This window comes from Juglans regia, chromosome 7, assembly GCF_001411555.2.
Source record: "Juglans regia cultivar Chandler chromosome 7, Walnut 2.0, whole genome shotgun sequence".
NCBI classification, from domain to species: Eukaryota; Viridiplantae; Streptophyta; class Magnoliopsida; order Fagales; family Juglandaceae; genus Juglans; species Juglans regia.
In genome coordinates, this window is record NC_049907.1 from 13428881 (window position 1) to 13449074 (window position 20194).

General features: G+C 33.8%; 2 protein-coding genes across 2 annotated transcripts; both read right to left on the reverse strand.

Moving 5' to 3' along the window:
- Positions 1-870: 870 nt before the first annotated feature.
- LOC108988282 (caffeic acid 3-O-methyltransferase-like) lies at positions 871-3713 on the reverse strand. The gene is made up of 4 exons (XM_018961503.2): positions 3245-3713; positions 2492-2802; positions 1691-1755; positions 871-1289 (listed from the first exon to the last, which is right to left on the reverse strand). The coding sequence occupies exons 1-4, from the start codon at positions 3676-3678 to the stop codon at positions 990-992; spliced, it is 1110 nt and encodes a 369-aa protein (XP_018817048.1). The 5' UTR covers positions 3679-3713; the 3' UTR covers positions 871-989.
- Positions 3714-17088: 13375 nt separating this feature from the next.
- LOC108988287 (protein DMR6-LIKE OXYGENASE 1-like) lies at positions 17089-19727 on the reverse strand. Its single transcript, XM_018961508.2, has 4 exons — positions 19454-19727; positions 19073-19320; positions 18647-18968; positions 17089-17346 (listed from the first exon to the last, which is right to left on the reverse strand). The coding sequence occupies exons 1-4, from the start codon at positions 19676-19678 to the stop codon at positions 17092-17094; spliced, it is 1050 nt and encodes a 349-aa protein (XP_018817053.2). The 5' UTR covers positions 19679-19727; the 3' UTR covers positions 17089-17091.
- Between the last annotated feature and the right edge of the window lie 467 nt (positions 19728-20194).

Below are 20194 nucleotides of genomic sequence, written 5' to 3' on the forward strand. Positions count from 1 at the left end.
CATGTTTTTAAACTACCCAAGTATGGATGATGATGAGTACGAGCAGAAGTCAAGTTTAGATGGAGGAGTCAATTTAGTTACAGGTACTATTTATTTATTTAATTTGATTTATTAAATTATAAAATGTCTTGCATAACTTTATTTACTTTAAGAACATTGCATTCGTTTCGTATGTGCATTTCCTTTTCTTATTATTATGTAACAACAATATTGCACCAATGGCCTTGGGGTTGATTGGGCCGGCACTCCCCCTGGACCATGTTCGAGCAAGAATTGGACTTTAAAGTTTAAACTGAGAAGCATAAAAAACAAAAAACAAAAAAAGAGTGTACTGTAGTTCAGTCATAAAATTGTTATGTTTGAACGTGAAGATTTAGGTCTTGTTTGGAATGTGGGCTGATTTGTGATTAATTCAGTTTAGTTTAATTTTAAACTGAGTCTAATATCTAAATCTTAACTCTTAAATTACTAAACTAATTTCATCTCAAAATCTCTTTACACTTGAAATCTACAATAATTTTCAACTTAACATCTCTTTACACATAGGATCCACAACCTTTTTCAACTTCTTATAAATACATCTAAATTCATCTTAACATCAAAACACATCTAAACTCATCTTAGGTGGGCCCCACAAAACTCACTCCATCATCTCAACTTATTATTATTCATAAAAAACTCAACTCAGCTCAATATCCAACTGGAGACGTCAACTCTTTTGGATCTCAAACTCATCTCAACTCATCATTACAACTTTTTCAAATTCCAACATAAAATATAATAAACAATTCAATGTTTCAAATTTCAAAATAATAATAATATTAAAATATAATATTCTAACAATATTTTATCATCTTAACTTAACTCAACTCAGTTCAATATCCAAACGTAGTTTAGAAAAACTATCGCGGGAACTTACCTTCAGTACTGGCGTTTTATTTCAATGTTCATGAGCGATGCATTTCCGAATATTACTAGAAAGAAATCGACTATTTAAAAAATTCCATGAGCCAGAAAGTATTAACAAAGCATTCCTGATATCTGATGCCTTTGAATCCAGCTTTGGTTGCCAAGGCCATGAATTCTTCTTCGGTCCTTTCCTTTCCTCCTGGGATTTGAGTCAGCATAAGCACATCAAGTTGTGAGGTGCACCTCATAGAAGTGCTAACCTCGGGCATCTTGGGAAGAACTGCCTCCACAACTATTACCTTCCCATCATTTGGAATTGCTGCATAGCAGTTTTTCAGAAGCTTCACGCAGTGTTCGTCACTCCAATTGTGAAGTATCCACTACAATATTATCCAATTATATATGGTATCACACATCTTGGTAATCTTCATCTTATATTTTATAAATCAAATACTTATATATAATATAGAAGTCATTTAAAATGTGACACTCCAAACTGGTGCGACTATATATGAATGACAATAAATTCGGAATGTATTTGGATGACTAAGGGAATTTAGATTACGTTTGGGTAATGAGATATTCTCAGGTATTCTGTGAATAGTAGTGAAAAAGTAATGATAGAATATTGAATAGTAGTGAATAGTAGTGAAAAGTAATAATATGAATAGTAGTGAGGTATTCTAAGAATATCTCCTCAGTATCCAAACTAGACAGAATCGTCACCTCATACTAGTTACATGTTATACATGACAAAATCCCAGCAGAATATGAAACTCACCTTCATAAATATTGCGTCTGCTTTAGGAACGTTTTTGAACATATCCCCTCCTACATGTTCCACACCTGCAACAAGAGTTACACGCTTTTTATCTACACTGCTCTTGATTTTACAAACCATGGTGTTTCTCACAACCTATATTATATAGTGATATCTATGGCTAGAAATATTTGATAGAATTAACCCATGTGAATCTTACATGAGCTAAACATTAAAGGTTACGGTTTCTTGTTATCAACTTTGGATTGATATGGGTCAATTTGATAAGACACAGTTAATAAACGAGTCAATTATAGATAAACCCTTAAACAAACAATTGACCAACATAACTTGTATAAATTAAAATTATATATTGCGAATTTAAACCTTGAAATTTTAACAATCCTTTTACTGCTTTGTGGTTGTTTGTTTAAAAAAAATCGTCAAATTTAATTTAGACATGCATGCAAAATTTAGGGTATATTCTTAATTGTTGTCATGAATATTTACTCATTCTGTGATGAGTCTGTGTAAATGATAATAGTTGTATGTATAATATATGATCTAAGATCACATGAAAGTACTGTGTTAATCGAATCAAGTAATCAACCCATTTATATTAAACATGCCATTAAAACAGGTTGAAACATGTCACTTTCAAGTCAATTAATTCAAAGTAATAGGTTTACTAAGGGAGTTATGATACAACCAGTTTATTTCAAGTATCATGCAGTGTTGAGGGGTAAGACATGATTAATTAAATGGACGGGATTAGAATTAAACAAAATTGGAAAGGTAGAGAATTATGATCAAAATTCATACCTGGATAAGATGGGGCATGCTGTACAACATGAGGCAAGTCGAAATTAATGCCCTTAATATGGGGATACTTGGAAGTAATAAAGTTGAGAGAAACTCCTAGACCACCGCCAACATCAACCAATTGCTTGAGTGTCTCGAAGCCCTTGTAGCACTCGAGGATATTCTTAATAACCATTGTAGTGGGGTTGAGCATAGCTTTGTTAAAAACTTGATTAAACTTGGGGTCCAAACCAGTATATTCGAAAGCATTTATGCCATGAACCCTATCGAATGGAATTCCTCCTTCAAGAATCGCAGCTTTCAATTGGAACCTATGAATATTAGGGTTAGATACTATATTTGATTAAGTAATGTTATACACCACACCATCATCCTACTTTCATCTCACTATATAAGATGTGGCATATTTATCACCATTGGATAATAAAGAATTATCTAATAAATGATCATTCATTAGTGATAAATGTACCACATCATATATAATAGGATGAAAGTGGGATGGTGGTGTGGTGTATAATGTTTTCCTTTTTGATTTGAAGCATAATTATATCAGAGGCTAAAAAACAAAAACAAGGATGCATCAATTGTAATAGCATATGGTAGATGGAGAGAATATAATACAAATAATTAAATTTACCTATTTCCATCAATTTAAACTTTTGGAAGAAGTGGTGATTTCATATGGTATCAGAACATATATCCTAAGTTTGAACCCTGAGTCTATATTTTACCCCATTTTAATATTTCACGGACCAGCTATCTACGAAGACCTTGTCTTGATGCAAAGCCATCATAGGGCCGAATGAGATCCCATCTTCGTCAGGGACAAACTGTTTAGACACAGGAGAAAGAGCGTAGAGCCTCTGAAAAGCCCCAGCGTCATCAGCACCCGCAGAGCATCTAACCACGGAATGGCTGGCCAGCATCCTGAGGATGCGGTCCAGCATCTGGGGCGCCTCAGGATTGGTGGTGGGCATCTTTGCCACAATCTGCGTGGAGGAGAGCTTGGCTCCAGGACCTGCTTTGGCCAGAATCTCGAAAACGCCGAGCTCAATGGTCGTTTGCAGGGCCATAGGCAGCACAAGTGAATTTACGAGTTGCCCGGCATAGAGGAAGCTCTCATCTTCTTCTTTTTGGCCATGACCATCAAGATTGTTTAAGCTGTTCGATTCCGTCTGAGACGCCATTATAGGAACTTATACTGAACTCCGTCTTGTCTTGTGAAGGTTTAATAGATTGGTTTGATTTATAAGCTGCGCCAAGTTATTGGAGTAGGTCAAGTGTGGCGAGGACTCAAACGACGGTGGCCCGACAGCCACAAGCTGGTGAAAGAGACGTGCAACAAAAAAGCCAACAAATCGATTAATCTATTCCATCAATTGGCATTGGATTTATGGTTGATATTGCATTGTCCTTTCCTCTTTTGCTTATTCACGTGGAAAAGCCAACCAATCCAAGCTTTATATATTGCCAAAGAGAAATGATATTTGCAGTCGTGAGCGTGCAGTCGCCGTGCAGTCGCTTTGAAAAAAGTGAATAAATAAGGGACCCACCTGAAAAGAAATTAATTTTTTAATAGTGGATCCCACTCTTTTTCAAAGCGACTGCACGGCGTTTGCGCATTCCACGACTGTATGTAGCATTACTCATTGCCAAATTAGGTGATCACCTAATTTGGCAATATAGGTGAATGGTACGTCAATCCTGGTTGCTGGGTGCGATAGCCTTTATTTTAAGAATTCAATTGAAGTTGAGATTAGAAAAAAAAAGGAAACTAAACATAGCCTTTCTTTTAATAGTCTTTATTAACTAACGTGATTTGAGTTAATTTGACTCTTAAGAGTACCAAGGATGTTAGCCTAGATTAGTTTGCATGAAAATATATATTAAAGAAGGGTTATAAAAGAAAAGCTTCAAATTACTTTCTTATTGTTTACAAATTTTTTTTACTATTATTCACAAATCATCTCATTTCATATCACTATCCAAACTAGGCCTTAGTGTTCTCAACATGATAAGCAATTATGCTCGGACTAAGTGGCGAAGCCAACAAATTTTAGGCAGGAGGTCAACTTTTCTATCGTGTGACATATTTATGTATATTAAAAAGAAATTAAAAAAATCCTAAAAACATTACTATATATAAAATTAGATCTCAATAATTTGATACATACATGTAGAAATAAAACTCTAAAAACACAACTTAATATATGTTTCAGATTTATGTCGATAATGTTTCATGTAATAATATTCATTCATTATTATTTTTGTAATATTGAGAATTTCTTTTGTTCATAGAAATTATCAAGTGATATTTTAAAATGTCATCTTTCATTCTAGATAGGGGAGAAAAGAAAAACCGAATTTTGTCTCGGTTTTCATATTTTGAAAACCGGCTTATATCGAACCAGACCGGAATATATATAATACTTTTATATGATATATAAATATATATATTATATGCTAATTAATATAATATGAAACTTTAATCTTAAACATGAATATTAATATTAAGCTATTAATATAAATTTAATTTTGATAAATATATATATATACACACACACCAATGATAAATACATTTTTGGCATAATAACTATATATACTTATTCTTTTTTATAAATATATTCTTACACATTTGATCATATATACTCATAAAAATTCTAAGACTTATATAGATTATAGTTAAATTTAATACTATACCAGCATGTGTTAATTATTTTGAAATAATATATTTATACTATAATATAAATAGACAAATAGTTTAGTATATGTAAACCTCCTAGTATTATTACCATATATAATGAAGTATAAAAATAAGTTGATCAAAAAGTATATAAATAAGTTAGACACTAGTATAAGTATAGTATAGAGATAAATTAGACACTACTAGTAAGGGGTGAAAAAAAACCGAAAGACCGGTTAAACCAAACCAAACCAGACTAAAACTAGAAAATTTGAAAGTTTCAGTTTCGGTGATGAATCAGTCTGTATTGGTTTGGTTTCAAAATATGTCTAAAACTGGACTGAACTAGACCAATTAAATCCATAATTCAAGTATATTAAGTTAGTTTATTAAGTTTCATATAAAATCTAAATATTTTTGTGTCACATTAAGCATATAATGCTATAATTGAGACATTAAATAATTTTTTTCTTGTTTAATGAAGTCTAAATGATAAAACCTTTCAACTATTTTTTAGATAAACTTTCAGACTTAAAATTTTTTTATTATATTTTCACTTTGGATTCCATATAAAAAAAAAAAAAAAAAAAACCTAATATTGTATAACAAAAAACTTTGGAATCCATATTAATAATTTTATTATTTCTCCTAAATTTAGTTTTAATTTAATTGTGGTGAGACCATATCCTTGAAAATAGGTAATATATAGAAATTATACAAAATTTTAGGACTATAGGAAGAAAATTGGAGGGAGGCATTTCTAGTTATATTCAAATTCTAAAAAATTTTGGAAAGCATACGAGGATTATAAACTTTTTGTGGCGGTCATGCTCTATATTATTCATTGAATTATGATTAAAATCAAGGGATACTTTGAATGTTGAAAACCAATGACCTTAATGGCAATGTGAAAGCATGCACAAGTCTCCAAAACATGATCATTGAAAACGAGGAGATGAAATTGGAGCACTATCCTTGATGGACATACAAATGAGCTTACAGAGTCTTTTCACATCATTATTGTTGATTCAATTTCCAGCAGTGCCTATGACGCACTCAACAACCTGCAACTATAAACAAACCTTTGGATCCTGTAGGGGAGTCTATGGCTAAGTTAGAGAGAAATGGGCTTACCGTAATAAATAATGAATGAATCAACTCTAGAAAATACTTGGTAGGTTACTTATAAACGTTGAGGTGTTCTACTATGGCATGACCCATTCGAGTGCACGCTTCATGGCACTCAAATGGTAGGTTACCTTTCCCAACATGATTCTGTCATTGATAATGTTCGTTCAATGCGGATATCTCGCTCGAACTTATCTTTGTAGATTTTGATTTTAATGGGATACGATCAATTCAGTGTCCATGTCCGGTGCAATGTCTTTCTAGGTTTTATCTTTTGGCTCGTATGGTGCGTTTTATGTAGCTTTATTTTTTTGTTCACTCTCAATCACGTGATTCTCACATGATTTTGCCCAAGCTCACTCTTTACTTGCCAATTTCTTTTTCCTTGCCAGTAACATATACATGTACCAATAGTTATCTTGTAAATTCTAGCCACGTGTCAAAGGGAATTCTCTTCCACCCATTTTCACCGATTTCGAATTACCAAACTTTTTCCATATGTCCTTTCTACATTGTGCACGGTCTGTCTCTTATGACATTCCTACTGCCTGACGATTCGTTTGACACCATCACAAGATTCGTCTGACACCATCACGATCTTATTGTACAACACAAAATAAGACGGCTTGTCTGACACCCTTGTGTTGTGCAATACGAAAAGATGTTTTAGACTCTTTTGATCGGTGTACACCTCGCAGTCTTTACCATGAACAAGTCCAGAAAAATGGTTGAAACACACTATGCATGATGTACATAAAAGCTGGTGGACATTAGCTAATCCGAAGGGCATCACTGTAAACTCATAATGACCATACCTAGTCTGAAAGGTGCTGCCTTTGGTATGTTGCCTTCCTTAATTCTCAATTAGTGATATCTTGACTTAAGATCAATCTTAGAAAAAGATGTAGCTCCTTGTATCTGGTCAAATAAGTCATCTATCATCAGCAGGGTATCTATTTTTTATGGTCACCTTATTTAGTTCTCAATAGTCGATGCACATCCTAAGGGTTCTATATTTCTTTTTCACTGATAGTATCAGTACACCCAAGGTGAGATACCAGGCCTAATAAATCATTTCTTCAATAATTCTTGTAGCTGACTTTTCAATTTATTTAGCTCTGTTGGGGCCATCTTGTAATGCGCCTTGTGTACCAAACTTGCTCTTGGTTTAGTCTCAACCAAAAAATCAATTTCTCTAAAAAGGGGATAACCCTAGCAGTTCTCTAAAGATCTCCAAGAATTCTGTTACCATCGGTATGTTCTCGATTTCTTTAGGTTCCTACTCTTTAAGCACTAAGCACTTTAAGTTGGCCTCAGCCTCATTCACCAAATTCTTCTTGGCCTGTTATGAGGTAGTTACTTCCAGTATCAATCTCAACTTGCTTTTGTGAAAGATCCTATCTTCCATTCCAAATACGTGGAATGTTACTGTCCTCATCTGACGATCTATGCTCGCAAAGTGCCTAAACAACCAGTCCATTCCTAAAATGACATCGAAGCCCAATATATTAAACACTTTCAGATCTTCTTCCAAAGGGATCCCATCTATCTCCAAAGGGTACTCTTTAACTACCTTGGTGTAAAACACTATTCCTCCATTAGGTAGCATTACTGAGACTCCTTGACACATTAGTTTTGCCCAAAGACCAATCATATCAATGAATGTAGTAGACACAAATGACTGAAAAGCTCCTGAGTCAAATAGTTTACTCGCATAGAAATGCAATATCCTAACTTTGACTTAGTGGCGCCTAACGACAATCCTTGGCATAATGTCATGTCTGCCTGTAAAGATAACATGAGATCGAGACCTGTCAGTAGTCCCCCTCGTGAGCTCTATGGAAACTACTGGCTCCTTCCTTCCATGCGTACTTCGGGAGTAGTTGGTAGTCGTCCACCTGTCAGTAACACAAACTCCTGAGGGGCACCTAGGCTGCTTCCTTCACCAAAAAATGCCCTATTCCTTAGACTTGTGGGCATGACCCACAAATTGCGCTACTCGTGCTCAATAATGGAGGCTACATGTACTAACTTTTGGAAATTCTTAATCTCCAAACATGTTATTTGGGTTCTAACTCAAGTTTGCAATCCATCCTCATACTCTCCATAGGGATAAGATGAGGGGCAGATCTCCCTAGCTCCATGAACTTAGTGGCGTACTATTCTATCGTCATACTACCATGAACCAAGTTAGCGAAATCCTTCGATTTTTGCTACTTCACTATAGTAGGAGAGTATTCATCGTCAATTTCTCTCTTAAATTTCTCCCACAAGATCCTTACCATAGTTCTAGCTCTAGCTCCATGGTAAGTACGTGCCTCTTGGCACTCTGCCACAGTGATACATCAAAGTACGTGCCTCTTGGCACTCTGCCACAGTGATACATCACCTTGTAGCAAATAGCTCGCATACAATACCTTCTGACTCTTGGTGCACCCTCACACCTTGAAGTCCTTTCTATGTTTGTTATCCACCTCTCCACCTTCATTGGACCATCATTATCAAAAAATCTTGGATAGCATTAAGTCAAGAATCGTTCATTCGTACATCCCTTCTGCTTTTCTCTAGGGATCCTAATAACTGAACTTGCAAGTGATGTGAATATAGTTCACGTTGTTGTTCCAATACATCTGAAATACAGTTTAGCGCTCTCACAAGTTCTTCATCTCTCCTCTCACTAGATGGTCCTCCCTCATGACCACTCAGTGATTGCTCTTCTTGTGTGGCTCTCGGTCGCACCATACTCAAATCCTGCCACATAATATAAACTTATCACTTTCTATCCTATCACTTATTTCTAAATGCAAATCAAACCTAGGATACTTAAAATCTCAAGCTTATAATACTAAAATCAGATGCTACATTTTTGGTATCGTCCTTCATAACATATAGGTTTACTTAGACTCCTGTATAAGTGCGCTCTAATACCAAGTTGTGGTGTTCTATTCCTCGATAAAGGACCTAGCAAGGATCCGTAGTGCCAAAGGGTTGAGATTTTCTAGAGTTTGCACCAAAATCCAAATTTAAACTTGTTGACAGATAAATATATGAATTGGGTAATACAATATTTATTATTGTTGGTATAAACTTATTACGCAACATTAAATATTCAATAAAAATATCCGATCGACTTAATAGTTATGTTTTCGGTATTTGGTAAATAGTCATATTTATTTTAGATCCAAAAAGTAGAAAGATTATAACCAGCGCCTCATATAAATTTAAAAAATTAGGAAAAAAATTAGCAATCATGCAAGTAAAAATAACAAATAGCTTTCTAATCAAGCATTTAATTTCAAATATCGCGTAATAGATTCTCGATTAATTATATCATTTTTATTTAAAGTTATTTTTTTTTAATTCCCTTAAGTGCTTAATTAATCTTTTCCAGACATTTACATGATTGACAAAGAGTGGTTATGGGACCTATGCTAGCTCTTTCTTTGAATTTTTACATTTTGTGGACGTCATTGATGCTTCTACGTTGAAAATGTTGGAAAAAAGGGGCTGCAAAAAACACATTAGTCAGAGAAAGTTTGCTTCAAGGCGCGTTACAATGTCGTTTTCTTTAAGACAATATTCGCCCCCACCAATAACGGTATGCACACGGGTTACAAGCGAATTTGCCTCCAAGATACAATTCAGCCCAGAACAAGTCTGTTTGTCTAACTGCGTTATGCACACACGAAATTAGACCCCGAATACCCTGAAATTTTGCTATTCAACCAAGAAATTAGAAATCTGTTCTCTCGAGAACAAACAGATTCTAACAAGTTCTAATAATATGAAGAAGTGAAGAACTTGGAAGAAAGAGAGAGAATTCGAAATTATATTATGTCCTCTTCAAATGGCAGGCCAATGGGTCTATTTATAGATGACCAAAGGTTGTGAACGAAAAGTTATTACTTTTCGTAATTCTGAAAACTGTTCAGAACCAGTACATATATTGTGCCTGTTGCCAAAGGACACAACAGTTGCACTTAGTCCAATGGTTGCCTTGCTTCCACTTGAACTGAATGGCACCAGTTTGAATAATGAGACGCACACTTTCGGAGTTTTATTTTCATTTTCCCAAGCATTGCAGCACCTCGCTGCATGTGCCTCGCGTGCGCCCCTTGAACCCCAAACATTGCAGTGCTTCACGCATGCACCCCTTGGTGCTGGCAGCACGCCTCTTGGAGAGGCCTCTAAATAAATCCACAACAATCCTTCCTTTGGAAGAGGTGTGGATCGAACCCAGTCCATGGGTTTACATGGGAAGCATCAATACCACTAAACTAGTTAAAGGCTTATGGTTGCAAACAAAAACACAATAATATAGCCATTATAAGTTTCCATAACTTCTCTCTTTCTAAACTAATTCACAACTTTCAAAAATAAATCTCTAAAATATTATTAATAATAAATAATATATATATTATTTTAAAAATATTTCCAACAGAAAATTCAAACTTGGATTCTTTTGTACTTGTTGTTGTTAGTCAAGATAGAACAGTTTACCAACCTCAAATTTGTCGGATACGTTTGAATTTAGTCAACCGTTTGATTATTATTTTTTTTTATAATTTTTTTTTATTTTCACAGGAAAAAAAATATCATAATTAAAGTCTTATAACTTATACTATATCAAGATATATAATAATATTTATGAATTTATAGAAAATAAATGCCCCAAAATTTTGCTAAAAATACATATCTTATGGCACCATTATATCAACGTCCCAATGTCTTACATCAATGACATACATGAAAGTATTTAAGCTATATTTCTTTATTTTGGAAAATAAATTGTTCTTGATTTTTTCTATTAATTTTTAGGGTATTTCGATACATCAAACACCAAAGATATTTTCTCATTTCACCAAAGATATTTTGGAGAATAAACCTGTGGTGTTTGCTTCGGCCACGCATGAAGCTGGGTAGAGGATCTGGGCGTGGTATCTAATGGTTGGTTTGGTTGTACACAATTAAATTATATTATCTCATCTCCTCTTATATAATTATTATAATTTTTTTAAACTCTCATATAAAATATAATAAATATTTTAATTTTTTTAAATCTCAAAACAAAAATAATAATTATAATAATATTATATTCAACTTTTAATAAAACATCTCAACTCATCTGAATTGCGTAATCAAATGAGTTCTACGTTGTGCACAGTCTGTCTTTTAGGAATGAAATTAAATGATAATTTTTTGTTTGGAAGTAAATCTCATCTCAAAATTTTTATTTTATCTCATTTCATTTCCAGACATAATTCAATTACAAAATTTTTTAAACTAATCATTACAACTTTTTTAAACTTATTTTTAAAAAAATCTAACTTTTTCAAATATCCAAACTAAAAATAATTATATAAAACTATATTCTATCAATAATTTCACTTTATAATATTTTTTATTTAATTATTTTTTAAAAAAATTATAAAAAATACAACTTAAACTATTTCATTATTATTTATAAATTATTTTATTATTATTGATAAAATTTCCACATTCCAGTCCAAACGAGCACTTTCAAAATAAGCAAAAGATTCATATAAAATGAAAGGTGAGTAGGTGACCTTACCTAACGTGAATGTCGTTGAAAATAAAGTACCATTTGTGAGGGACCACCTGCCCTTATTCGGCTCAGAGAAAAAAAAAATGTGGCTTTATATTAATAATATTAAAAAATAAAAATAAATATTTTTATGAGCAATGATTACAATAACAGCTCATCCATTTACCTACAACTTTTTATAAAATATGATTTTTTCTAAAAGAAACTTTGAAGAGTTGTTGTATTAGAGCTAATAAGTTTAGTTGGCAAAAGTTATATTTTGATCCTTTAGTTACGTTAAGTTAGTTAGCTTATAATTATTTTAAACATGTATATAAAGACAGTTTCTCATTATAATTACTACTGTTCATTATCATCGTGAAATAAGAGTTTGTGAACAAGAGAAGAAGACTTTCCCAAAATACTTTTCTAATTCTAGGATTTCTACATGGTATCAGAAGAAAATATCTCTTTCGCTTGCCTTCGCACTCTAATTTCATCTTGACTTACAATATGTTGAGTTCATCTTCTTCTTTGTCAAGTACTGTTGATAGTCAATTTGCGATTACTCAAACAGATGTTTCCAGTATTGCAATCATCTCTCCTAAGCTTAACGACAAGAATTATTATTCTTGGAGTCGTGCTATGCTTATGGCGATTGGCTCTCGTAATAAGATCAGATTCATTGACGGCAGTCTTTGACTTCCAAAACAGATAACCCTAACTACAATGCTTGGTTTTGTTGTAATCTCACGGTTTCTTCTTAGATCTGTGCCTCAGTGACTCCAGAAATTGCACAGGTAATTTTGTACATTGAAACTACGGAGAAAATATGGAATTCATTGAAACATCGATTTCAATAGAGTAATGAAGCTCGAATTTTAGAAATTCAACAAACTCTTAACAACTTCACTCAGGATCAATCATTTGTGAGTGATTATTTCACTCGTCTTGAATCTTGGTGAAATGAATGGCATCGATTTTCGCTTATTCCTGTCTATACATGTGGAAAGTGTACTGCCTGCACTTGTAAAGTTCTTGATTCCATCACTGCTCGTGAAGAGAAAAATCTTACAATGTTTTTTCTCATGGGACTGAATGAGAATTATCTCACTACCAGAGGTAATATTCTCCTTATGAAGCCATTCCCTCCATTGGATGAAATTTACTCTTTAATCATTCAAGAAGAGTGACAACGTGGATTCTCTCGTACTACTTCTCTGAATCAAGACAATATTGCAATGTCTACCTCTCACATTCACAAGTCTTCTGAACAGATTGTTGTTGTTGTACCAAGGAAGAATTTTAATTCTACTCGTCAGAGGGAACCTCCTCATTGCACGCATTGTAACCACAAAGGTCACATTTGAGACAAGTGTTTTGAACTCCATGGTTATCCCCTAGGCTGGCTGGCAAAGAAGAAGAATCCTAGTGATTCTAAATCTAGTTCTCACCGATACTCTGCTAATCAAGTGTCCACTTCCCTAGAGGCAAATATAGTTTCCAATTATGGCCAAGTTTTTTCTCAAGAGCAACTTCAACAGCTTCTCAATGTTCTCCAACTTTAAATTAAATCAAATCCACATCTAGGCATTTCTCCACAACCTAATCCCTCTCCACCTTCCAATTGTGTCAACATGGCAGGTATTTTCTCTAATTTTTGTTTTGTTAGTTCTGTTGGAATGCATTGTCTTAGTTCCCTTTCCTCACAAAATCGGATTGTTGACAGTGGAGCTACAGACCATATGGTCTGCTCTCTGTTTTTTTTTACTTCACCTCCTACACCTGTTAATGCCACTGTTAGCTTACCAAATGGTCATTCTGTATCTGTGTCTCATATAGGCTCAATTATGCTTTCGGCAAAATTAACCTTACATCATGTTCTATATGTTCCTTCATTCACTTTCAATTTGATTTCTGTGTACAAACTTACCTCAACTTCAAATCTTGCCATGATATTTTTGACTGACAAATGCTTAATTCAGGACCTGCTTACCTGGAAAACGATTGGAGTGGCTAATCAAAAGAATGGACTATATTTGTTGAACTCTAGTTCTTTTTCATGTTCTGCTTCTCAATCTTTACCTTCTCTATCTTTCAATTCAGTTTCATCTTCAATTTCTGCAAATAAACTTGCCTTATGGCATTGTAGATTAGGACATATGTCTTTGTCCATAATGCATTTATTACATAATGTAATTCCTGATGTAAATTTTCATCATAATAATGATCAATGCGAAATCTGTCCATTAGCCAAACAACATAGACCTTCTTTTCCTATTAGCTCAATTAAATCCACTATTCCTTTTGAGCTTATCCATTGTGATCTTTGGGGTCCATTTGCTGTTTCTACTAATAATGGTCATTATTATTTTTTAACAATAGTTGATGATTTCACTCATTGTACTTGGATATATTTGTTAAAATTCAAGTCTCAAATTGGCAACACAATTGAGTCTTTCTTATGGTTGAAACACAATTTGCATCTAAAGTCAAGACTCTTCATTCTGATAATGGAACATAATTCAATTTGTCCACTCTCTTGTCTTCCAAAGGCATTATACATTAACATAGCTGTCCATATACTCCAAAACTAGTTTTTAGAACAACTTGAAGTGAATAATGCTTTTTTTGCGTTGGGATTTAGATGAGGAAGTCTATATGGTGATACCATTAGGTTTTGCACAAGAAGGGCAGCACAAAATATGTCGATTAATGAAATCTTTATATGGATTGAAGCAGGCCAGTCGCCAATGATTTCAAAAATTGACTACTGCTCTATTATCTTTGGGCTATGAACAATCTAAAGCTGATTATAGCTTGTTCACTAAGGTACAAGGTTCCTCTTTTATAGCACTTTCGATTTACGTTGATGATGTCATAATTGCTTCCAATGACATGTCATGTGTAACTCAAGTGAAGTCTTATCTTCATGATAAATTTAAGATCAAAGACTTGGGTCAGCTTAAGTATTTCTTGGGTTTAGAAATAGCTCGCAATACTACTGTTATTTCTGTTTCTCAACGTAAATATGCTCTTGAAGTTTTGGAAGACAGTGGTTATCTTGGTTGTAAACCTGCTCTCTTTCCTATGGATTCAAAACTTAAATTGACAAAATCAGAGGTCAATCTTTTAGAAGATCCATCTCAGTATCAGAGGCTCATTGGTCAATTATTGTATCTCACAATAACTCAGCCAGACTTGTCATATTCAGTTCATTCCCTATCACAATTCATGGACAAGCCTTGCAAATCACATTTAAATGTTGCCTACCGAGTCCTTAGATATGTCAAAGGGACTCCTGCTCAAGGGTTATATTTTCCTGCTTCATCTTCTACACAAATTAGAGGTTTTTTTGACTCTGATTAGGCTGCATGTGTTGATAGCAGGAGATCGATTACCGGTTTTGTCTTTTTCTTGGTGACTCATTGGTTTCTTAGGGATCTAAGAAACAAACTACAGTGTCCAGAAGTTCAGCTGAAGCAGAGTATCGTGCCTTTTCGAATTTTCTTTCTCCCAATATCACCAAATTTGAATCAACTGCACTTTTCTACACGTGTCCTTTCTATGTTGTGTACTCTGCTATTAGTTTTGTTGTTGTTGTCTTACTTTAGCCTGTTGTCTCTTAGTCATGTCATCTTTTGAAACCTTCAATCATCTTCACTCTTGGCTATAAAATATCCTTATATATGTTAGATATGTTTGTTTAGTTGTAACTCTCCAAGATGTCCTCTCTTATATTGCTAGTGCTTCTTTTAGTACATCACGAGATCGGCTTTGTTCAGGATGTATTTCGTACTCCTGCCAATGATGTCCAATGACCTGCACCAAGAAAACCAAGGAAAGGCTCGAGTAGCATGGGATCGATACTTCCGATACCTTAAGATAAGTTTGTGCGATATCTCAACTCTTAGCAAAGATGATTTAGAAGTTACTTCAGGTATACATGTGCTTCTCCCCCATATATATAGAGTGAACGTTTAATTTATATGGCTTGCTTAACAGTTTAGCTTCCCTCCCGATCTAGATAGGATTGTGGGTTGTTAGTACTTTGAACTTGCTTCCGTGTCGGACAGAATTCATCTTCCAGGCGGGTCTCATCTTGCTGAGAATGGTTCGTGGTGATCCTTTCATTTGCATCATTAATTCGGTATGAGTGATCATGATCCAGCCAGAATCTTGTATATATGGACACGTCTGTGGTCATGGCCTTGGTTCTTTATTTAGTGGGCTAATGATCCTGGGTGTACGGCCACTTTTAAGGTACGGGTACTGGACCCACTTTCGAGAGGGGAATAGTACACAGCTTGTTCATCCAGGCTTTTATTGTCGAATACATGCTGGATTAATGAATCGTTAAGTGCTATATATTAGTGTGATCTATCTCTAGTAGCAAAACGAAACTCGATGAGTACGGCTCCAAAATTACATTTGTTGGGGCAGATATACAAATGTAAAACAAGGGATATAGGAAAGAATGGGATTTATAACTGTGATGCTACTAATGATTTCTACTTCATATTAATCAAAATAGTTAATAGCGGCTTAATGTGTACTTGACTAATAATTATTAATCGTCGATATAAAGTAATTAATTAAGCTTCATTTACTAAAAGGCCGCAAGTGTTTCGAATGGCGAGATTAGCGTACTCTTTGATGTCAAGATCAATATATATTTCCCCAATAAGATTATTAATGCTGACATGAATTTGAACTCAAGAAAACTTGAAAATGAACCAAGATTAACATGACATTCAGAGTGCGGAAAATGTTAAATGTATTTAAGAAAAAATTACAAAAAATTTATTTCTCCACATCTCAATTATATATTGATATGTTGAAAATAATAAAATTTAGAATTTAGAATTTGAATTTTAAAAGAAAACTAATAAAATGAGTTTTGTAAGTAAAAGTATAAATAAAACTGTAAATACATATAACATTATTCTTCAACATACAGTGATTCTTTTTCAGAAGTTTTATTAGATTAATTAATATCAGTACAGATACATCTAGAAGAAATATTGCACTAAACATTTATTAATTTTCAGGAAAACTAAACTATGCACCTCTTTATAATAACCTAAATATAAATTAGACGCACTTTCTCTTTATTATTATTATTATTATTATTATTTTGAAATTTAAAATTCCCATTAAGCATATATCACATAAAAAGGACATGACTATTCCATGCATGCATGCATATATATATATATATATATATATATATATATATATAGGTTAAGGAGTACGAGAGGTCTTGAACGCATCCAAGCAGGTTTGAGTAGTGAGACCACGATCCCAAAACTTCTGGTAGTACTCAGAATAGGCAAAATTTCTGTAGTAGGGAGGAGGGTCAACGTTGATGAGCAGTGGAGCTGGTCCTATCATGGCATCAGGCGATGGGCAATAGAAGGTTGGTATAGAGATCCTCTCCTGCTCACAATTCACCACTGCCCGATGCAGCACACTCTTGTACTGATCGTTGCTAAGTACCTGCAGCATGCATACGTATGTACGTTATACAGACTAGTGCTATATATATATATATCATGATTTATATCCAATTCTGGGTTTTTCCCCCTTTTAAGAGTACTGTTGTCACGAGTAAAAAAAATCAACACTGGTGGCAGTACGTCCGGCCACCTCTTTTGAAATTCGGTGAGAATTTTCAAATATTGTTAATGTTTTTATTTTTAGAAAAAATGCCGACAAATTAAATATTGATTAATAAACAGATCAAATATTTTTTTTGTAAGAACTGAACCTTTAATTAATGATCAGATCATGTACGACTTACCTCTGAACAGGATATATATATATATATATATAAGTTTATCTCATGTTTAATTCGTGATCTTTCATATAGATCAATAGGTACACGTTGACAATCGTAAGTCTCTAATTCAATGGATCGGATTCAATTATATATAACGACTAACCAAGCGGAGTCCAAATTAATTATGAATACAGCCAGCACTACGTTCGTAATTGACTTCCATTCGATTCAACAACGGTCAAATCTTGATGGTTGAAAATGGCGCCACACATGCTTTAAAGCTTATTTTGACAAGAAAAATTATTTTCGTAAATTATTATTTACTGTCCCATATTTTACACTTTATAAAAAATATTCTCACACTCTACGAAAAAAAAAATTATAGGTATAAAATGTGAAAGTGAATACATAATGACTGATGTATAAAATTTCTATTTTGACAAACATGAAAGAAATTTGATGCAAAAATGATAAACACAGGACAAAGTAGCACATGACAAAAACATGGAAGGCAAATCAAATTATGTCATGTAGATGATATGTGGTGTAAAGCTTTCAAATAGCACTAATTTTTTTTACTTCTGTTCATGCAATGTTCATGTGAACTCTAATAAATTTAGAGGGTTAGATCTGGGGAGGAAGAATATTTCAATTTGGGTTTTAAAACTCAAATCTCTTGTTTGGATGATATATTAATTAAAATCTGGATTTGGATCTGGATTTGTATGCCTAATAAGATCATAATTGATTTCTAAATTCCAAATCCAGATTCAAAGTCTTAAAGTGAAACTTACTTACCCATTATAATTCGTAATTATGCATTCACTTTTCAACTATCCATAACTCATTTTATAATCAACATGAATAGAATCATATTACTTAATTCTAATTCAATTTTTTTATTTTATTTTATAAAACTACCCTCAATTTAACGTAGATTTGTGAAAGAGTTGTAAGTAATTTAAGTTATTATTCTTTAAATAAAACAAACAATAATTTAGCGTATAAATTTCTTACCTGTATCTGATCGCCGATGTTGACAATAAAGGTATATGGAATGGGATTGACAGCAACCCACTTGCCATCTTTAAGGACCTGCAATCCCGGAACCTCATCTTGGAGGAGTATGGTTATGGCGTTCGGATCGGTGTGTCCCGGCAATCCTAAGGTCAAGTCTGGTTCGGGACATGGCGGATAGTAGTTGATGGCCATGTGCTGCCCATGCTTTCCCAGAGCCCTATCTATGTATTCCTTTTCCAGCCCTAAGCTCTCTGATATTGCTTCAAGCAGTCTCAGTGCTATACTCCTTGCATTTTTGCAATACTCAGCGACAACTTCTCTGCAAATTATTAAAGTAGCAAAATTACTTGAGACCCAATTACTTATAATTAGTAAAAAAATAAAATAAAATCACATTTATCGTCAGTTTTCTGTATATAGTACCTAAAAGATGGAGGGTTGAGAGGCCATTCCTGCATGTAATCCTCTAGAGGGTGGCAATGGAGTCTTAAGTAATCCCTCCAGCTGGATACGTTTTCGGTGTTGACGTTGAAACTAGTGGATAGCCTCGTCGTCTTCATTGGATCATCACAATAATTTTTTAACCTCTCACTTTCTGGCAGATGAAAAAACTCCCTCGATACGCGTAACATATTATCGATCACTGCTTCAGAAACTCCATGGTTTTTAACCTTCAAAATTAAGAATGTAACAGGAAAATTATATATAAACAGTGCAATATGTGCTGTACAAGGGAATGAATGCATGCATATGTGTGTGTGTGTCTGCACAGAATGAAAACAAATATATATGTAAAGGCAGTACCTGAAAGAATCCATAGCTTTTGCAGGCAAGGCCTATCTCTTTGATTATATTAAAACGGTTAGGACCATTAAGGCCTTGAAGATCGATGAGAGGAATGGCACCATCCAATGATTCAACCTCATGAAGATTTGGACGGTCAGATGTGGGTCGGATGTAGTTCGGGGGAACACGGGACATGCCGGCGACGAGGTCAGACAGCAGCTGTGGTTTTGTCGTCGTAGCCATTCCAACAGCTCAAAGTTCCTGCAGCCTGATTTCTGAATATTTCCAACTAGCTTTGAAATGGCGGTCCGATAACAGAGTTGAGCTAATTCCTGAGCTTATAAATAAGAATAAATGTCAATAAATAATTCATTTAAACTGCAACCTCTTTATTTCGTGGGTCCCACTATTTTGCTTTCTTGAGATAGTATTAATTTGGCTTTATGAAAGATCAGAATGCAGTGATTAATGATATTGAAAAAATTTTGCCACTGTTCACCGTCACGTACTACTCCACACTGCATGAAATTAAAAACACTCTTATATCTTATAAAAAATATCCTCACACTTTATAAAAAAATTATAAATATAAAATATGAGAATGAATAATTATTAATTAATTTCTTAATATGTTTTTATAAATATCAATTAATGATGCAATTTTTTTATTAAGAGACCATTCACTTCTTATTAATTTGTATTTTCAATATCTTGTTTTAAGTTCTTTGAGTAGAAGAGAGATTAATAGCATGCAAATTG